The sequence below is a fragment of the Crotalus tigris genome, unplaced genomic scaffold, assembly GCF_016545835.1.
Source record: "Crotalus tigris isolate CLP2741 ecotype Arizona unplaced genomic scaffold, ASM1654583v1 scf7180000018048.2368360, whole genome shotgun sequence".
In the NCBI taxonomy this organism is placed as follows: Eukaryota; Metazoa; Chordata; class Lepidosauria; order Squamata; family Viperidae; genus Crotalus; species Crotalus tigris.
The window spans coordinates 782,349-800,012 of NW_024096794.1; the positions used below are offsets into that span (position 1 = coordinate 782,349).

Genomic DNA, 17,664 nt, shown 5'->3' on the forward strand with positions numbered 1-17,664 from the left:
CCGAATTGGGGTGTCCCTGAATGGAAAGGATTTGGTATATTTAGGAGCAAGGAATCTGTTCCTGAAAGGTAGCTTCAAATGGGGTACAGAAATCATACATTTTTATAGAAAAGGTGATCTTTTGTGAAAGCGTAGTATTTGAATGTGTTTGTGTCATGTGATGTTTATTCTCATGAATGTGGGGTTCCAGGGAAAATCAGATTTAATTAACTCTATTAGAATTTATAGATGTTTTTCTTTGGTGTATGTATTAAGTTTGGGTAATTTATTTGGCGGTTCAAGGACGTTTGAAGGTTTTTTTCTGTTTCCTATAAAACTTTCCATATAGGCATAGCATTTCAAAATAAAGAAGAGGTATCTATTTCAAAAATATTATTTTTATGCAAAGACACGTTTAACTGATGTCAAATATTCAACTGAGGTACTCTGCTAGCTAAAATAAAGAAACCCCCAAACAAACAAAAAAACTAATTTGTTGAGTGCTTTTGAATTTAATGAACATAGGTGCTTAATCGGTTAAAATTAAGTTAAACTATTAAGTGAACTTCAGCTTATAATGAAAGTATAAAATATGTCACTGAAGAAATTTGGGTACCCTTAGAAGGGGGTGATTTGGGCTAAATAAACTTCCTTTCATACCAGCTGAATTTCTCCGAGTCTGTTTTCATAGGTGCCTGCCTGGAGGACAAAGCGATTTCTTGCAGACATTCTACTTGCTAACTTCAGTACAAACGTAAATAAAAAGGCAATAATTCTTAAACCCACTCGAGAAGATAAAAGTAAAAAAGTTTGCGATTGTTTGCAAAGCGTTATTATACCCCAAAACCAGCAGTTGTGGCAGAAATGCCTCTTTCCCCGTCAAACGCAGCGTCCAATCAGTCCTGCAGAAGTCAAAATTGAGTTTGTGATATAACTGACGAATCAGCTAAACGCAACAACAGCGCCCGCGGCTGTCTCCGGTATCGATTAGTCCCGCCTGCTACTTTTGCCGCTTTGGGTACCATCTTTGTGGGGGGCGGCTGAAGGCTGCGAGACGTTGATTTCTTTGCCCGACCTTAGGAGGAGCATGTCCGTTCTGCTCAAATCGAGCGATTGCTTCTGCCTGTAAGTGGCGCGGGCCATGAAAGATGGCGGAGTGTTTTGGCGGCGACGACCGGATTTCTCGTCCCTCAGGATGGTTGGGACAAGTTTGGTGCCTCAGGCGAGTCGGCATGAATGAAGAATGGCTGCTGCTGGAGGATGGGAGCGAGGTGAGAGCGCTAAGGGCCTTTTCTCTCGACCAGGGCTTGAGGGTCGAGGGAGGGACGGCGAAAGAGGGAGAAAGAGCCCCCGGCGCCCCCTGGTGGCTATTTAGGAATTACATTCGTGGGGTGCTCTGTCCTCCCAGGAACCTGCCAGCTTTTTTTTTTTTTTTAATTAAGGGGTCTGCATTGAGGATCACTACGTGAAAACCCACGTTGCTGCGTTAAGCCAATTACATTCCAGAACTGCTAGTGAGGATCTCGGGGGAAAAAAGAAACCTGTGCCAGACTCACATATTTTTATGATAGTGATTAGTTCGAAGTAGAGTATTGAGATGCTGTAAATAAAGTGTTTTTGAAAGTTGGCAACTTTAAGATGTGTGGACTTCAACTCCCAAATTTCCCTAGCCAGCATGCATGGAAGTTGAAATTCACAACTTGAAGTTGTTAAGTTTCAAAAACACTGGTACAGATGTAGTATCCTTGACTTCAGCAAACATTTGGTGGGGTCTTTCATAATTACAGTGACCGTATGTGCTTTATTATAAAGGACTGTGCTCTTTTATTTGGAGAGCTGCCTTTTAAATTTATTTAACCAGTTTCCTGGTTTTGAGCTTGGATTTTCTCTTGTAAAGCAAAGTTTTAAATATAAACAATTGTATTTTTTATCCTCATGAACTTCTTTCAGATTTGCCTTCCTTTTTTTAGGCTTGCCCTTTATTTTTTGCAAGAAAATATGTTACTATACTCAAATTATGTCCTTGTGGGCAGGATGATAAAATGTGGGCTGGATGGTACTGCCGTCCAATGGATTTACAGATGGTAGGAGCTGCCTCCAAAGTGTGTTCACAAATGGTTCACAAAAGTATTCATCTAGAAGGGAAATTGTGCTGCCCTGTATCTTTATAAATGACCTAGAACAGGGATAGGCAACCTTGGCTCTTTTATGACTCGTGGACTTCAACTCCCAGAATTCCTGAGCCAGCATACCCCTGACCTAGAAGATGGGATGGTGAGGTTGTTTCTTGCATGCATATTACACTAAGATAGGAAGATTTGCTAATACAGGTAGTCCTCAACTTATAACCATTCATTTAGTGACTGTTTGAAGTTACAATGGTACTAAAAAAAGTGACTTATGACTGTTTTTCACAATCAATGACCATTAAAACATCCCCATAGTCACATGATCAAAATTTGGACGCTTGGCAAATGGGATTTATTTACGATGGTTGTTGTGCCCCGGGGTAATGTGATCACTTTTTGCACCTTCTGACAAGCAAAGTTAATGGGGCAGCCAGATTTATTTAATAACGGTGGCTAAAAGGTTGTAAAATGGAGCAAAACTCAATAATTGTCTTGCTTAGCAATGGAAATTTTAAGCTCAATTGTGGTCATATTTGAGGACTACCTGTATCTTCCAGGACAAAATCACAATTTGAAATGATACCAAAAGGTTTCATATTTAGCATATGGAAAGATTAATGCATAAGTATAGGAATATGGGATCCTAATCTGATCCTTCAAGTTTTCTAGTGGTGTACCCATCATCACTGGAACTGAATCCATCCACTTTGCTGCTGATCACTATAGTCTCTTTCCTTCCACCTTCCTCAACATTCTCCAGGAAGTTAGGCTTTCATATTCATAAGAGACTGAAGTGTGTGTGCACGCGTGCACCTACAACAAATCACAGTATAGTCATTTTTTGTATACTGGCTATGAAGGAGTGCAAATAACTGCTTCAAATGGGGTAAACCCGCTTATTTTACTAAAAATAATTTTATACGTCTTTTATTTATTTATTTACTTATTTATTAAATTTATTTGCTGCCCATCTTGTTTCAAATGCCTCTGGGTGGCTTACAGCTTAATAAATATTAAAAAAAATATTAAAATCATTGGATATAAAATGACAGAACAGACAAAATAAAAATCGTTAACACAGGATGGAAAAGGAGGGAGCTGGCTATAAGGGGTTGGGGGTAAGGTTGGATTACCTTTTAATTAGTCGACCATTTCCAATGTAAACTCCCCTATTGGGACCTCAGGCCATCTGGCAGACCAGGGTTTTAAGGCTCTTACGAAAAGTTAGGAGAGTGGGAGCCAATCTCACCTCAGGAGGATAAGATATTCCAAAGGGCAGGAGCCACAGCCGAGAAGTATATAAAGAAATATATAAAGAATGCCTCTTTTGGCATTTCATTTAGCTAAATTAAGGTTTTGTTTTTATGTATCTATATAATTATCTTACTTTTTAAGTTCTTCTAAACTATGATTATAATTAAACGAAAAATAATTTGTAAATGTGTGATTTTTTTAAAAAAAATGTTTTGGCAGAAATATATATTTTACGCTTAACAAATAGTGCTCAGCAAAAGGGCTGAAAATTTTGATTCTGCTCACTTTGGTGATATAATTGTATTACTTGCCATGTCCCCTGTGACCTGTGGGGGGGGTGATGTATTTTTAAATGAAATGAAAATATCCCATATGCTGCAAAAAAAAAATCCACTTCTGGCTTATAATAATTCATTAGATTACAATTTAAAACACACCTTGTCTATTTGTTTGTTTTAGGTAACTGTAGGTCGAGGAGGTGGTGTCACTTACCAGCTGACATCAAAATCCTGTCCACTGATGATCTCTCGGAACCATTGTGTTTTCAAGCAAAATGCCAGTGGCCAGTGGACCGTGATGGACAACAAGGTAAATTAATCAGAAGACATGAAAGAGGCAAATGTGGAAACCAGTTTGAAAAAATGACTTGAAAAGCCATAAGTTTTAATGATAAGAAATATATATTTATTTTGTAGGTGGTTTTTGGAAACTAGCCTGCTGTAATAAATAAAACAGATTCAGGATCTTTGTTTGTGAAAATCTTATCCAGAATGCAAGATTATTATGTTTTACAGTATACTTTAAATTTATCATCTGGATTGGGGATTGGCAAGATGAAAAGGGCTTTTCAAATTTAATCAACTCTAGCTAGTAGGGTCAATGATAAAGATTGTGGCTACAGCAGTCTGTTAACCTCTGAAGGGCTATTCATAGCTCACTTCTTACCTGAAGAATTGATGAAGATATTTAATGGACAATAGTTGAAGGTTGATGTGAATGGAAGGCCCCTTATCACTTAATTTCTTTGCTTGGTTGGATCATATCCCCCAACTGACACAGGATTAGTTTCATGTTGTTCAGAAGACCCCTGTTGTCTTAAAGATTTTAGGGAACAATACAGGGGAAATGGGAAATTCCAATGCACAAGAGATAATTCTTACCTTATGTCATGTATTATTGAGTATAATCCTTTAAATAAATCTGAATAACTCAGCAGTTTTTCCCATCTCAGAGCTTGAACATTCTGGTATGGATACCTTCCCCTCTCCCCACACACTAAAAGCAGAGATAGAAAGATGAAATGTTGGTTCCTGTAGAAGGAGATAGCTCTCTTTTCCAATTCAGACTCTGCCTTGCCCCAGATACCACAAATGGCTGAGTGCTCTGCCAGCCATTTGCATGTCCAGGATCATCACAATAGCATATTTTCTAATGATTACTTTTCTTTACTTTTGCTTGGCATTTATCTTGCTTTTGAGGAGTCTCTAAGGGAAAAAGAAATGGGACTTCTAATTGGGCTGTGGTTCTGAGGGAGCTGATTTTCCCATTAAAGGCACTTTTCTCTTGGCAATGGTAATTGGGACCAGAACTTTGATGCTGGTTATAAGTTACAATGGCACATGATTGTGCTAACTTATGATAGCAGTTCCAGCAGCCCCAGTTGCTGATGTTAGGTGAATCCTGCATGGTTACAGCATCCGATGGTCACTGGTATTTGTGACCTTCTGGCTTCCCCATTGACTTAGCTTGTTGGAAATGGGAACGAAGGTTGCAAATGGCAATCATGAGACCAGAGGATGCTGCAATGTTGTAATTGCAGGCCAGTTGCCCAGTGCCCAAATCATGACCGTGTGACTGTGGAAATGCTGCTGTGACTGCAGCTATGAGGATCCGTTTTAAGTATCCCTTGTTCTGCACTGTCATAACTTCAAGTGAATGCTGAGTGAGTGGATGTTAAATAACTACCTGAATTAACGCCATAGGAGAAACAGAAAAAGCATCAAGTAAGGGCCAATCAGAAAGAAATATGAATTGTTCATTGATGAGGGAGGAAGAGGATCCACCATTCTATTCTAGAACGTAGATTTTCTCCTAGTTCTCAGGAAATTCTGTAGGATCATAGGGTGAAAGACCCAGGCCTCCCAGGTTTATTGGCTCATACCAGGTCTGCTTGTGTTAGTGATCTTCCTGGGGGCTAGTTAATTCTGTCCCTTGAGCCTTCCCTTTTCCAAAGCATTCAAGACACTTCTAGAGGCTGAGACACTCCAAAGACTCTAAGAGGTGGCTTCTCTCTGACTAACAAACCCTGTATGTTCTTTGAGGCAGCCTGAAATCTGTGTCATGATTTAGGGTAAATCAGAAATGTAGTTTATTGTGATACAGGTAGCCCTCGTTTAGTGACCGCCTTGTTTTGCAACTATTTGCAGTTACGACAATGATGACAAAATAACTTTACAACCAATCCTTGCATTGTGGCAGTACCATATAAAAGAAAATATTGAAAGTCATCACCAATAAACATCACCCATGAATTGTTGGACAGAATATTATACAAAACATTATACTGAAGGCAATAAAATAAAAACATACAATGGAATGAAGTGTTTTGATTTCACTAGTAAATTTTGGGCACTTTCTGTTGAAGTGGTCGTGGAGCTTTCCTGTAAACCATTTTGTATTATAAGTTGCTTGGGCACTTTGATATCTAGAACAGGTGTTCTACAATCTTTTTAAAAGATTTATAAAATACAGAATGAATTTTTTTTAAAAAAATTATTGTGTCATCCATTAAAACAGCCAGGAGCTATAGTCCTTTCCAGATAATGAAAGTAATCTGACAGCCAATCTACTGTAGATGTGGTGACTCTAGAAAAAATTAATCAATTACAGTTTGATTTGCTGTGCTTCTGCTTTCCATTAAGTACTAATCAACCCAAGTAATTAATGTTTTGCTGCATTCACACTGCCTAGAATATTTGTTGGCTAGTAGCTTTTTGCTCAGCTCCAAATATTATATAACAGGCATTTGTAAGCACTAAACTGTTTTTGAAACTGTCCTTCAGAAGTTTGATAGAAAAAAATTAACCATCTCGGAGCTAATGTTCAGTTACTTTGTAAGGGTTATAAAAGAAAATACTGTATTTTCAAAGCAATCTCTGTAACTGTGATGTTATGGTAGACAGGTCACTTCTACATATTTGAAGTACCCTATGTATAGAATCAAATTTGTAAATTAACTGTATTAACTGCATTCCTCTGAAGCCGCACTCATCGGAGTGGGAATGTTCCAGTATGATTTGCTTGACCAAATAGTTAAGATTCCCAAGAAGTCAAAAGCAATAGCTGTTAGAAAATCTTGCATTACATAATCAGAATTTGATGCTAGATTTTTTTGAGATTTTAATCATGGTAGCAGATTTCTGTTTAGGCACTTTCGCTTCTAGCAAGGGTGTACAGTACGGAATGGGACAACTCGCCACGGCCAACTTGGTGCTGCCAACTCACCAAGTTGGCCGTGGTGAGTTAGCTGTGGCAAATTGTCAGAGACCCGTACAAGAGTTTGGTAAAACAAACTCTTACATAGGACTTACATCTGGTTATTAGCTAATTAGAGGCCAGGCTAAATAGATAACTTTAATAAATAAATCATAAAATAATAAAATAATAAATAAATAAATAAATTCCTTAATACCCATATTAAATCTACTTATCCACTGGATCACTTTTAGTTTGGATCATTATTTTTTTCTTCAATTTTTTTTCCTCTATTCCCCCCCATAAATTCTCCATAGCTCTTTTTTTTAAAATATGGGTTTTTTTTAAATTTCTACAGAGTCTAAATGGTGTCTGGCTGAACTGTGAACGCATTGACCCTTCAAGGGCCTATATTTTACGAGAGGGGGACTTCATCCAATTGGGTGTGCCTTTAAAACACAAAGAAACTGCTGAATATGAATATACAGTAATAAAAGAAGAAAGGAAGATGATTAGCCCATTTTTAGCACTGAAAAATGACCAGATGACAGAGAGAGTAAAGGACAGAACTAAACGTAAAATTAGCTTGGAGGAATCAGAGACATCTGGAGCCGAAGGGCCTTCCCATTCTAGATCCAAGAGAGATCGAGTATCCTCTGATAATGACTCTTTGGGGAAATCTCAGGAAGGCAGTACTGATCTGTCTAAACCACCAATGGAAAACACGGAAACCATAGTACTATTCTCATCAAAACCAAGCAAGAAGGAGAAGAAGAAAAACTACTGTAACTCAGTTCAACCGGATCAAGTATTTCTCAACTCTAAGGACCAAAAAAACCCAAGTCTGGCACAGTCTTGGAACAATTTGGAACAAGTAATAAAAACTCTGGAAGACATGACCAAGCTCAAAGCCAAAGTGCAGGCGAAGCAGATCGCAGTCTTGACTGTAAAACAAAATCCCAAATTTGCTCCAGAAGAGATTCAGGTATTGGAGCAGGAGCTACAACAACTGCAAGAACAATTATGTACTGAGCAGCAGCAGCAGCAGCAGCAAGTAGAACAGTTAGAGAAAACTTTCAGTGAGGAACTACAGGTAGGTATAACCATGATAAGCTTTTGTTTATCTTTTAAAATAGTCAAGATTTTAGGATGAATCTAAACTAAAGGGGGGGCACTGCAATGTACTTGTATAACTTGGAAAATGCCAGTATTTGGGGGTACAGTATTATTTTAATAAAGTAACATTTGTGGACCGGAAAAAGGTAATTTTTTAAAAAAAGAAATAGTTACATCTTATATAATTTTTAACTTTTTAAGCCTACGTTATGCATAACCTGCCGCCTTTTGTAGTGCAGTACCAGCACTTCATTCAAAGAAAGAGCAAATACATCCTTTGACTTCCTAAAAAGTGATTATCCCTAACATGAATGACCAGAGGGAGGAGGGAAAAGTCTGCCTTTTTAATATTGGCATATCTTTTCAGATTTTTAGTCACCGTCATACAATTTCAGTCATCCTCTCCTTTCTCCACAGAACCTGAAAATGTGAAAGGTTTCCTCTCTCCCTAGGTTTTGCAAATTTCAGTCTTGGGCAATGTGATGATTCTGGGGAATTCCTAATATGTTTATTTTTAAAAATTGGAATTTGAAGGACTAATGTGTCCTAGTATGGGAAATAATGTAGTTTCCTGGGGTGTTTTTCAAAAATAAAACAGCATAACAAATGTTTAAAATATAGTTTTCAATTATAAAGAACCTTTAAGATAAAAGATTAATTTCATTTGATGAAGAATATCTAAATATTTATGGAATATACATTCTGATTACTGGCTCTAGTTCTCCAGAGTAGTTATACCTGTTATTCCTTGGGGAAGATATTTTGTAAGATATGTTAACTTGCATGTTTTCAATAAACAACACTTTAAAAATACTTTTGGAAAAGGTAACATATATTAATATAGAAAAATTCAATAGCAGCTATTAGGTTCAAGTGTTTTCAGCTGAAAGTAATTTTTTTCTTCTAGTATGATAAAAACCATTGATGTTTCACTGCCTTATCTGTTTCTTTAAATTTGTTGTTTGTTGGGTGGAAGAGAGAGATAGCCCTAGTAGAGGAAAAAAAGAGCATTTTGAACATTCAGCAGTAGAAGAATTCATGTAAAAGTACAGTATAGTGTTTAGCAGGATATATCTTTGACTGACAAAAATAACGATAATTTTTCAGGATTTATTTTTATTATAAAATTTCAGTTTTCACAACCAGTAATTTTCTTCTGTTGCATTTTCTAAATGTACATGATATCCAGCAAATTGACATTAATTTTTATTTTTTTTCTTCTGCTCGTGACTCATGTTCTGTTATTATGCAGAGAGCAAACAAAGAACATGGAGAAGAAAGACTGAAGGACCAACTAGCTCAGGTTCTCCTACAGGTAATTTAAGAGATTTGTATGTTTTTATTACTTAAATCAGAAAGCTTAGTTATTAGGTTGATAGAAGTCTCTTCATTTCTCCATGGAATTAGTTTTATTTTGCTCTGTTTTATTTTCTGTTTATCCCTTCTATGTTCACTCAGGATTTTACTTTCTTTGTGGCCAGTTCCATCATTTTCCTGGGCCAATCTAACTGGCTTTGCCATTCCTATGCTATTTGTATCCTTCTTAAAAGAATTTTTTTGCCTTATTTTCATAAAAATATTCATATATCTCCACCACATAATTATTGGCCTTACCTTGTTGGTCAAAAATTGATAACACAGTTAAAAACCTTTGTTTTGTCACAAATTCAGTTGTGAAGCTTCGGTCACTTAGAGTTTCTCTAGCGAGGGACTGCAGCTTGTTTAATTGCTCTGTAGTTGTAATTGCTTCATCCTCCTGATCTCCAGACCAATTATCTTGCCCTACTAAAGAAGCTAGTAGTTCCTGACATCTATAATTCTGTGTTGACAATTTTAATACTACTGTAATTACTAGGTCTGACTATCAATAAACTATCAATTTTCCATTGTTTTGATAGCCTGCTTGATACTTGTCCAACATTCATTCTGTTTGGTTTTATTTTATATTTGTTTCTTTCTCATCTCTGTATTGCATCCTGTTGGTTTCCTATCAAGTTTATATTTTTCCTGAAGTTTATATAATTCAGAGATAACTGAGATGTGACCACTGATAAATTGCTAGGACATTAGTTTTGTATCTTGGTGTAATGCGAGTCATTATAGTGTGGGCGTCTCCTATGAGATAAAGGTAGCCAACTACTAATATTACATTCTTTGTTATGAGGAATATAATTGCCAAAAAGTATTGCAATGACATGGCTAACTACATTACCAAAATGTATATCGTATGGCCACTTAGAATATTCCAGTTCGTTTTCAGGAAATTGTTCTTGCTCACAATTTATATTTTATTTATTAATCTTTTAACAACTTTTTATACTATCCTTCAGCCATCATATCTCAGTACTTTTAATGCCAAAACAGTACTAAGTTATTAAAATAAAAAGTTTTTAAATAAAGAAAAAATATTTAAAGAAGAAGTAATGGTTCTAATGATGGTCACTTGCTTTGCTTTCTGCTTCTTCCTTTTCTCCTTTTGGGTGATTGGTTCCAGAAGTGATTTGTGAGGGTGGAGGGGCTTAGTCCAAGCTAACGAGGCAGCAGCAGGAGGAGACAGTACTGAAGGCAATTTACTTAAGTATCAAATGTATACAGTCTATTTCTTTAATGTATAGATGTGTATTTGCATTATAGATACCCATACAGCAGCATCTGCAGGGGTGGGGGCAAAGAGGGCAGAATGATGAAAACAATGCTGTGATGTAGGACCTAGCCTTTTGTGTGTGTCTTGTGACATTACATGCATATACAAAAGGGAGTTTGCAGCACAACACTGCAATACCGTTTTCATCTTTTTGTCTCTCTGTATGTATTTTTAAAGTTAATAGTTCTTCGTTACCATAGGCTTCTACTTTTTTAGTGTTTTATAGTTTGATAATCTTGTATAGATGAATATTTGCACATTTTATGGAGCACATTCAGAAGAGTTGCATTTCCATGGCAATCAGTTTCAGAGATATTAATTTGAATGTAGCATACTGTTTTTAATTTGAATCAGCATACTGCTGATACCGTTTTTGTTTGCTTCTAATTTTTAGCATCAGGCTCTGATGGAAGAACTGAACCGTAATAAGGAAGATTTTGAAGAAATAATTAAAGCCAAGGATAGGGAATTGAAAAAAACCAAGGTATGAATAGACCCCATGAACATATGGAAAAATGGATAGTGCAGACATTCTACAAATCCTCTTTTAAATGTCTATATGGTTTCTTAAGGAAGCTCCTGTCTTCCTTTCCACTGATAGTGTGAACTGCCTTCATTTCTCCTTGTTATGTTTAAATATGGTAGTGGATTGAAAAAGTATTTTAACTATTTAATCATATAGGCAAATTTTATATTTTGAGTACAGGGTACTTCATCTTATGAAACATGTTTTCCATTTCCTAGCTTCAGCAATTGCATTCCTAGTGCTTTTGTGTTCTGTCTTGGCTATAGGAAGAGAAGGAGAAAGCAAGAGCACAAAAAGAGGAGGCACTGAACCAGATGAATGATGTATTGGAGAATGAGCTGCAGTGTACAATTTGCTCTGAACACTTTATTGAGGTAAAAATAAATATTATTGTTTTGTTTAAAGGAGAAAATTTCGGAGCAAAGTACAGGTTTGTTCTTCTTATTTTCATGAAAACTATGAGAGGAGATTAAGCCTTAAAGCTTCCCTGTAGGGAAAGCCAGATCCTATAGAAGATCTTATAGAAAAAGATTTTAAAAATGTAGAACAGAACTACTGGAGCATATCAAATCTATTTAGCAACAGTCAATGAAAAAAATCAATTTAGGCAAAAATGAGAATATCAGAAATAGATAAAGGTTTTTCTGAGATGTCTCCCTTTGCTTTGCCCCATTTTTCCAGGTTAGACACGCAGATATTTGTGAGGGTGTGTTTTCAGGTGGTGGCATATAAATGGTTGAATCTCCATGTCCCCAATGCTACCCCCTCTTGTAATCATACTTACCTGTATAATCCTTCTAGATAAGTTCTTTTGGGCTTTTAATGACTTGGCTGAGATATCTGTTTTCTCCTCAGTATTAATTATTTTGGATTCCCCCCCCCCTCAAGTTCTGGTTTATAAAGAGAAGAATGTGTGGGACATAATAGCTGTCTGTCGAGGCAGAATTGTTCCAGAAAACAGGACAAGAAAAAGTGGATTTCAGTTTTAAAAAGAGTAAATTTTGGTTGAACATCAAAAAGAATCCCCTTGGGTGGTGGTAGACCTTTCTGGAAAGGTTGGGACTGAGTCTGAATGGTTATCTGTCAGAAATATATACTAGTTCGTGTACTAGGCAACACGGTGGACTAAATGATTTCTAAGGTTCTTTCCAATGCTTACATTTTATGATTTAGAACTTAACATATTAATACAGTATATAATTTTGGGGTCTGAAGGATAAGAGAATAGCAGCAGTTCAGATTTAACCTGTGTGAGGTGCATCACACAAAAAGCATATCAGTGATGAGAGCTGTCCAATGACTTCTGCCAAGGACTGGTCTCAAGGGAAGACCCACCTCAAGTGGCATCCAATCCAAGGAAGTAAATTCAAGCTAGACATTAGCAGGTAATATCCGATAAGCCTTTGGAAGTGGTTCCAAACTAAGTGGTGAATTCTGCTTTACTGGAGGTCTTCAAATGGAGGCTGTTGCCCTTTTGAGACCTGTCTGTTTCCCAGGCATGAAGATAGAAGATTAGCTGAGCCCAGGTGGGTTGGTTATTGGCCTTCTTGGATGCCATATTATGTTTTTTTTATTTTTGATTATTGTTTTTACCTTGTTGGTTATACATTGTTTCAATCTGTTAACCATCCAGAGTCATGTTTGTGAGGGGAATGGCTATTTGTTTATTTAATTTATATAGCCATCCATCTCACTTTTATATGACTCGAAGCAGCGTAAACAACTAAAACAACAAAGTAAAATGCACAATGTAAAAGCAAATAAAAATAAAAACACATAGCAGCAAGGCATAATCTAACTTATCATCACATAACCAGGAGATGGGCTTTCACCCACCCTAAGTCCCAGGCCCGGGCAGAAAGCCAAGTTTTCAAGGCCGTACAAAAGATCTACAAGGATGTGGCTAATCTAATCTCAAGGAGGAGGACAGATGTCACAGCAGAGAAGGCTCTTTTTCGGGGCCCAGCCACCTAATAGTATGCCCTTCCTGCCAGCTCTGGAAGGACAGGTAGAAACAATTAGGGAGAGATGGTTCCACACATAACAGAAGCCATGAGGGGCTTTAAGGGTGACAATCAGCATCTTCAATTGTACCTGGAAGCACACCAGAAGCCAGTGCAGCTTGTGGAGCAGTGGTATTACATGGGCTGAATGACTGGAACTGCACACGTTGCTGCATTTTGCACTAATTGAAATTGAAGTTGAAGCATCCAAATACTCTTCAAGAGCAGCTCCTTGTAAAGTGAATTGCAATAATCTGATCTAGAGGTTGCAAGAGCGTGAGTGGCTGTGAATAGGATCCCCTAGTCCAGGAACAGGAACAACTAACACGCAACCCTAAGTGCAAATGTCTTCCTAGCCACGGCTGCCATCATCTGTTCTTTAAGCAGGAGCCGTGAGTGCAGGAGGACTCCAGATTGCCCAATGGATCTGTCTGGGCAATGCCACCCATCCAAACTCAAAGATGGAAGATCCCTGGAACCATAAGGTCCAAAAACATAGTCCTACTTAGTCTTGCTTGGACTGAGGTAAAGCCTGTTGTGCCTGATCCAGGCCCCCACCACTTCTAGACTCTATTGGAATGTAAATTAACTAAACCGGAATTGGTTTAATATTATATAATACTGTTTTTATATTTTTATATTTTTTATTTGAAGTCTTGTTTTTTTTCTCCAAATGTTTGTTAATTATACAAAATATAAATCTAATATAAATGTAGATAGTACTATGTAAGAAATGAAACAAAATCTGTTATTCTGGACAGTGGAAATAGGCAGAATAACCTTGGAAAGTGCTGAGTTCATATTTAACAGTTTTCTTTTATACAATTCTTCCCCAAGATAAACTGTGATGAGCAAAAGAAGACCTTCTATAAAGTGGCACTTTACTTTCATTCTTGTTTTTATAGGCTGTCACTCTAAATTGTGCACATAGCTTCTGCTCATATTGCATTGATGAATGGATGAAACGTAAGGTGGAGTGTCCAATATGTAGAGGGACAATATTATCCAAGACTCGGTCACTAGTTCTGGACAACTGTATTGACAAGATGGTGGAAAATTTGGATGATGAGACAAAGTACCGTCGCCTGTCCCTTATTCAAGAGAGAAAAGGTGAGAGGTGGGTCTTCCATTCCTAGCAATTGAATCTTTTTTGTCAGCTGCTTATTTTAGGAAGTAATTTAGAAATGTATCAATACCAAGCTAAACATACTTCTTTAACTTAATTATTTTATTCATAATTAAATCTCTATCTGCATTTCTACTATAGTTTTAGGATTGAGTTGAGCTCAAATTTGAAAAGAGAACAATACAACAAATTTGCCAGATATTTGACAAATTGTAAAGTTGCCTAGCTTCCCAGGATGTTTGAAGCTTGGGCTTCAAAATAAACCAGGTCCTCAGGATCAGCTGATTAAAGTATCACATTGCAAGTAAAGAAATAGTGTCTGTTGTGGAATGTAGTTTGCAGCTAAAATTTAGTGATCACTTTATATTGCTCCACTTTTTTGATATATAGTGATGAGATAAGGGTAAGCACCTTTTTGTAATAACTGATCTCTCTCCTCTTCTTAATATTCTCCTTGGAATAGTTGTGCCACTAAGTAGGATACATATGAAAATGAGACTTTTTCTTACACTTGTGGAAAGTCATTCTAAAATATTCTAAGAAGTTGGTAACAATAATTACTGTTGAAGTATTATGAATCAATTCTTAAGGTAGCATACTAATTTGCAGATTTTGTATTCAAAATAAATTTAACATATCAGTGTAGGGCAGTGAACCCAAACCTAGTGTCTGAAGATCATTCACTGTCTGTGAGATTACTGAAGATGGTTCCTGATGTAGATGCTAGAATAAATATTATATTGCTTGAAAATATCTGACAATAGTTGACTTTTATGAAAGAAAATGGTTCTAATTTTCTTGCCTTACATTTACAGCAGAGTTTTCAAACTTTGTCTTTGTGCAGTTAAAAAAAAACTTCAAAAAATTCTTGATCAAACATTACTAGTTTAGGGCAGCAAAACTAGCACAAATGCTGTAGAACTATAAATTCTGATAGATTCATTAGGTTATAAAATGTTATCAACTGTAGGTAATAAAATATTGAAATTAGAGTAAATCCATATGTATCTGCATAGAAACATGAAACCTGTGCATATCTGAGTAAGTTTATTCATGAGATTAATAGACTTCTACTCCGTATGTTTATATCTGACTTGAAATCATGGTAGGGCCCACCTCCTTCTCCACATTTATCTGCCTATGACCAATGGTTCTCAACGGCTGGTCTGCGGACCTCTGTGGGGCTGCCATGTCATCATAAGGGGTCTGCGAAGGCTTGAAGAAATGTTATGATTTAAATTTTAAGTCTTGGGGGTCCATGACAATAGTCCGTGGCCACAAAAGGTATTTAAAGGGGATCCCTGGTGAAGAAAAGGTTGAGAACCATTGGCCTGTGACTATGAAAGTTATCCAGTTGATATCTCCACAACATTAAGACAGTTGATGGTGAAATAGCCTTGTGCAAGCCTTCACTAGATATTTTTGTATGTAATCTTGTGACAGAGATTTATTTGAAAAAAAATTATTTAAATTAGATAACTTTGGTATGTTAAGGTATCTGTATCAGCCTAAGTCATACAAACACTGTATAAACTAATTGCCATATATTTGTCTGTTTAATTTCAGGAAGGCGGGTTGTTCCACCAAGCCCACCATCAGACAGTGAGAGCAGTAGTCTTGCTTCTTCTTCAGACAGTGAGAGCAGTAGTCTTACGTCAACATTAGATAGTGAGAGCAGCAGCTTTTCATCTATGCATTCCCTCAGTAGCATTTTCACAAGCAGCTCTGAAAGCGATGATTCTGAGGATGACTCTGATAGTCCCCATGTGATATGAAAATCTGCTCTGCATGTGTGCAGCTTTTTGAAATCTCCTCAGGATAGTTTCTGTGAGGAAAAAGGGTATTTGGAACAAAGAAGATGTGGAATTTTAAATTGTGGATTAAAGGAGCTTTGCAGGATCCTGTTCCTTTCTTCATTGCATATATGGGTATCTTTACTTCCAAAAGTCCAACTTTTCAGTTGTATGACTCATTTGTCACACTGGACTCATGGAGATTATACCTTGTCTGTTCTTGCTATGAAAACTAGGGCTATGCAAACCTATCTGAAAGATGCTTCACAGCATAAAGGAATGCGTAATGAAAAACTCCTGTTTGAATCAACCAAACTGCTAACATATTTTTCTCCAAATTCATGTTTTCTTTTCTACACTCAAGTGAAAAAAGCAGGAATAACTTCCAGAGCAAATGCATGAACCTGGCAAAACATAGCTGTTTATTGATTACAAGAGTAGTGCTTCATACATGCTTATGTATGTTACGAAGCAGATTTTTTCAAAGGTTTTCATAGCTTGAATAAAAATTGCACAAGCTTGAATATCACAAGCTTGAATTTTCTCTCAGTAACTTTAACAATGATTGTTGGTCAACTGAATTGTATACTATGATATATATGTCTAATGGTTCATAAGCAGAATAAGAATGGTAGCCTCAGTTATAACTTTAAAACATGTTGAAAATAATTGTTAAAGTTTGCAGGAACTGTACTGTGTTTTTCATAAAAAGATATAAATCGATTTCTTCAATTTCTGTTGCCAGTATATAATAAAATTAATCCAAAACTTTATGTGAGGGGAAAGTAACTATCTTGAGATTAAAGTGAAGAAAACCACCTGGAAAAGCAGAGTGAAGAAGGTGCATTTCTGAATAAACGGAAGATCACACAATACCAGTGTTCTAGAATTTCACGGTCATAAGTGTACAACATCCATGTTCCAGGCTTTGGATTCAGACCATCAAGCAATTGACTATGCCTGCTTTTGTTTTACTTGATATTACTTGAAGACATTGTTTTATTTATTTATTAAGGTGCAAGATATAAAAAAGAAATAATCTTTTATTTCTGTTTATGAATTTTTGTACAGTCAGTTAAGTTTACCTATTCTAGCTTTGACAGGAATTTTACACTTTAATAACTGGACTTTGCAAATGTAAATGTTAAGTATCATTACAAGTAATTGTAAGAAGCCTTAATAGTTATCAATACATTACTGCAGCAAAACCCGTATGTGACAAGGTCCTGTTCAGACTACTTAACCCAGAATTTACTGGTGGAGCTACAGTCATGTGAAAAAAGTTAAGTACACCCCCGCTGAAATGTTTGTCTTTTTCAACATATTTTAACATAGATAATTGATCTTAATTTTAACAATATTAATAAAGTAAGTATATTCCTACATTTATCACCTCAAATACCTAAAATTAGTTTCAGGTGCACCAGATCTGGTGCAAATGATTAAAGTATTGTCAGAGAAGATTTGGGAGGAACCTGTCTTATTCAAACCTAAGACATTTAGTTTGCTTTGCTCTTAGTTACTGAAGTGTGTGGTATACACATGCCTATATCAAAAGATATTTCTGAGGCCTTCAGAAAGAAGATAATAATTGTCTATGACTCTGGGAGGAGATTTACA

At 36.5% G+C, this 17,664-nt stretch overlaps 1 protein-coding gene across 3 annotated transcripts; it reads left to right on the top strand.

Annotated features, from left to right (window-relative positions):
• The first annotated feature begins 388 nt into the window (after nt 1–388).
• On the top strand, nt 389–17,076 carry RNF8 (ring finger protein 8). Of its 3 annotated transcripts, none has more exons than XM_039347046.1 (8): nt 389–1,250; nt 3,822–3,950; nt 7,195–7,929; nt 9,205–9,267; nt 10,991–11,080; nt 11,389–11,496; nt 14,031–14,242; nt 15,818–16,000. In XM_039347046.1, the coding sequence occupies exons 1-8, from the start codon at nt 1,128–1,130 to the stop codon at nt 15,855–15,857; spliced, it is 1,500 nt and encodes a 499-aa protein (XP_039202980.1). In that variant the 5' UTR covers nt 389–1,127; the 3' UTR covers nt 15,858–16,000. The 3 variants fall into 3 exon arrangements, with proteins under 3 accessions (XP_039202980.1, XP_039202978.1, XP_039202979.1); XM_039347044.1 differs by having other exon boundaries at nt 392–1,250; nt 14,031–14,235; nt 15,818–17,076; XM_039347045.1 differs by having other exon boundaries at nt 1,110–1,201; nt 14,031–14,235; nt 15,818–17,076.
• The last annotated feature ends 588 nt before the right edge of the window (nt 17,077–17,664 follow it).

Excerpts from the sequence above, each read along its gene's own strand:
- RNF8 (XM_039347044.1), top strand. The coding sequence starts at position 1,128 with ATGGCGGAGTGTTTTGGCGGCGACGACCGGATTTCTCGTCCCTCAGGA. Across the intron at positions 9,268-10,990 it reads TAGCTCAGGTTCTCCTACAG|CATCAGGCTCTGATGGAAGA; the intron begins GTAATTTAAGAG and ends TCTAATTTTTAG. Across the intron at positions 14,236-15,817 it reads CCTTATTCAAGAGAGAAAAG|GAAGGCGGGTTGTTCCACCA; the intron begins GTGAGAGGTGGG and ends GTTTAATTTCAG.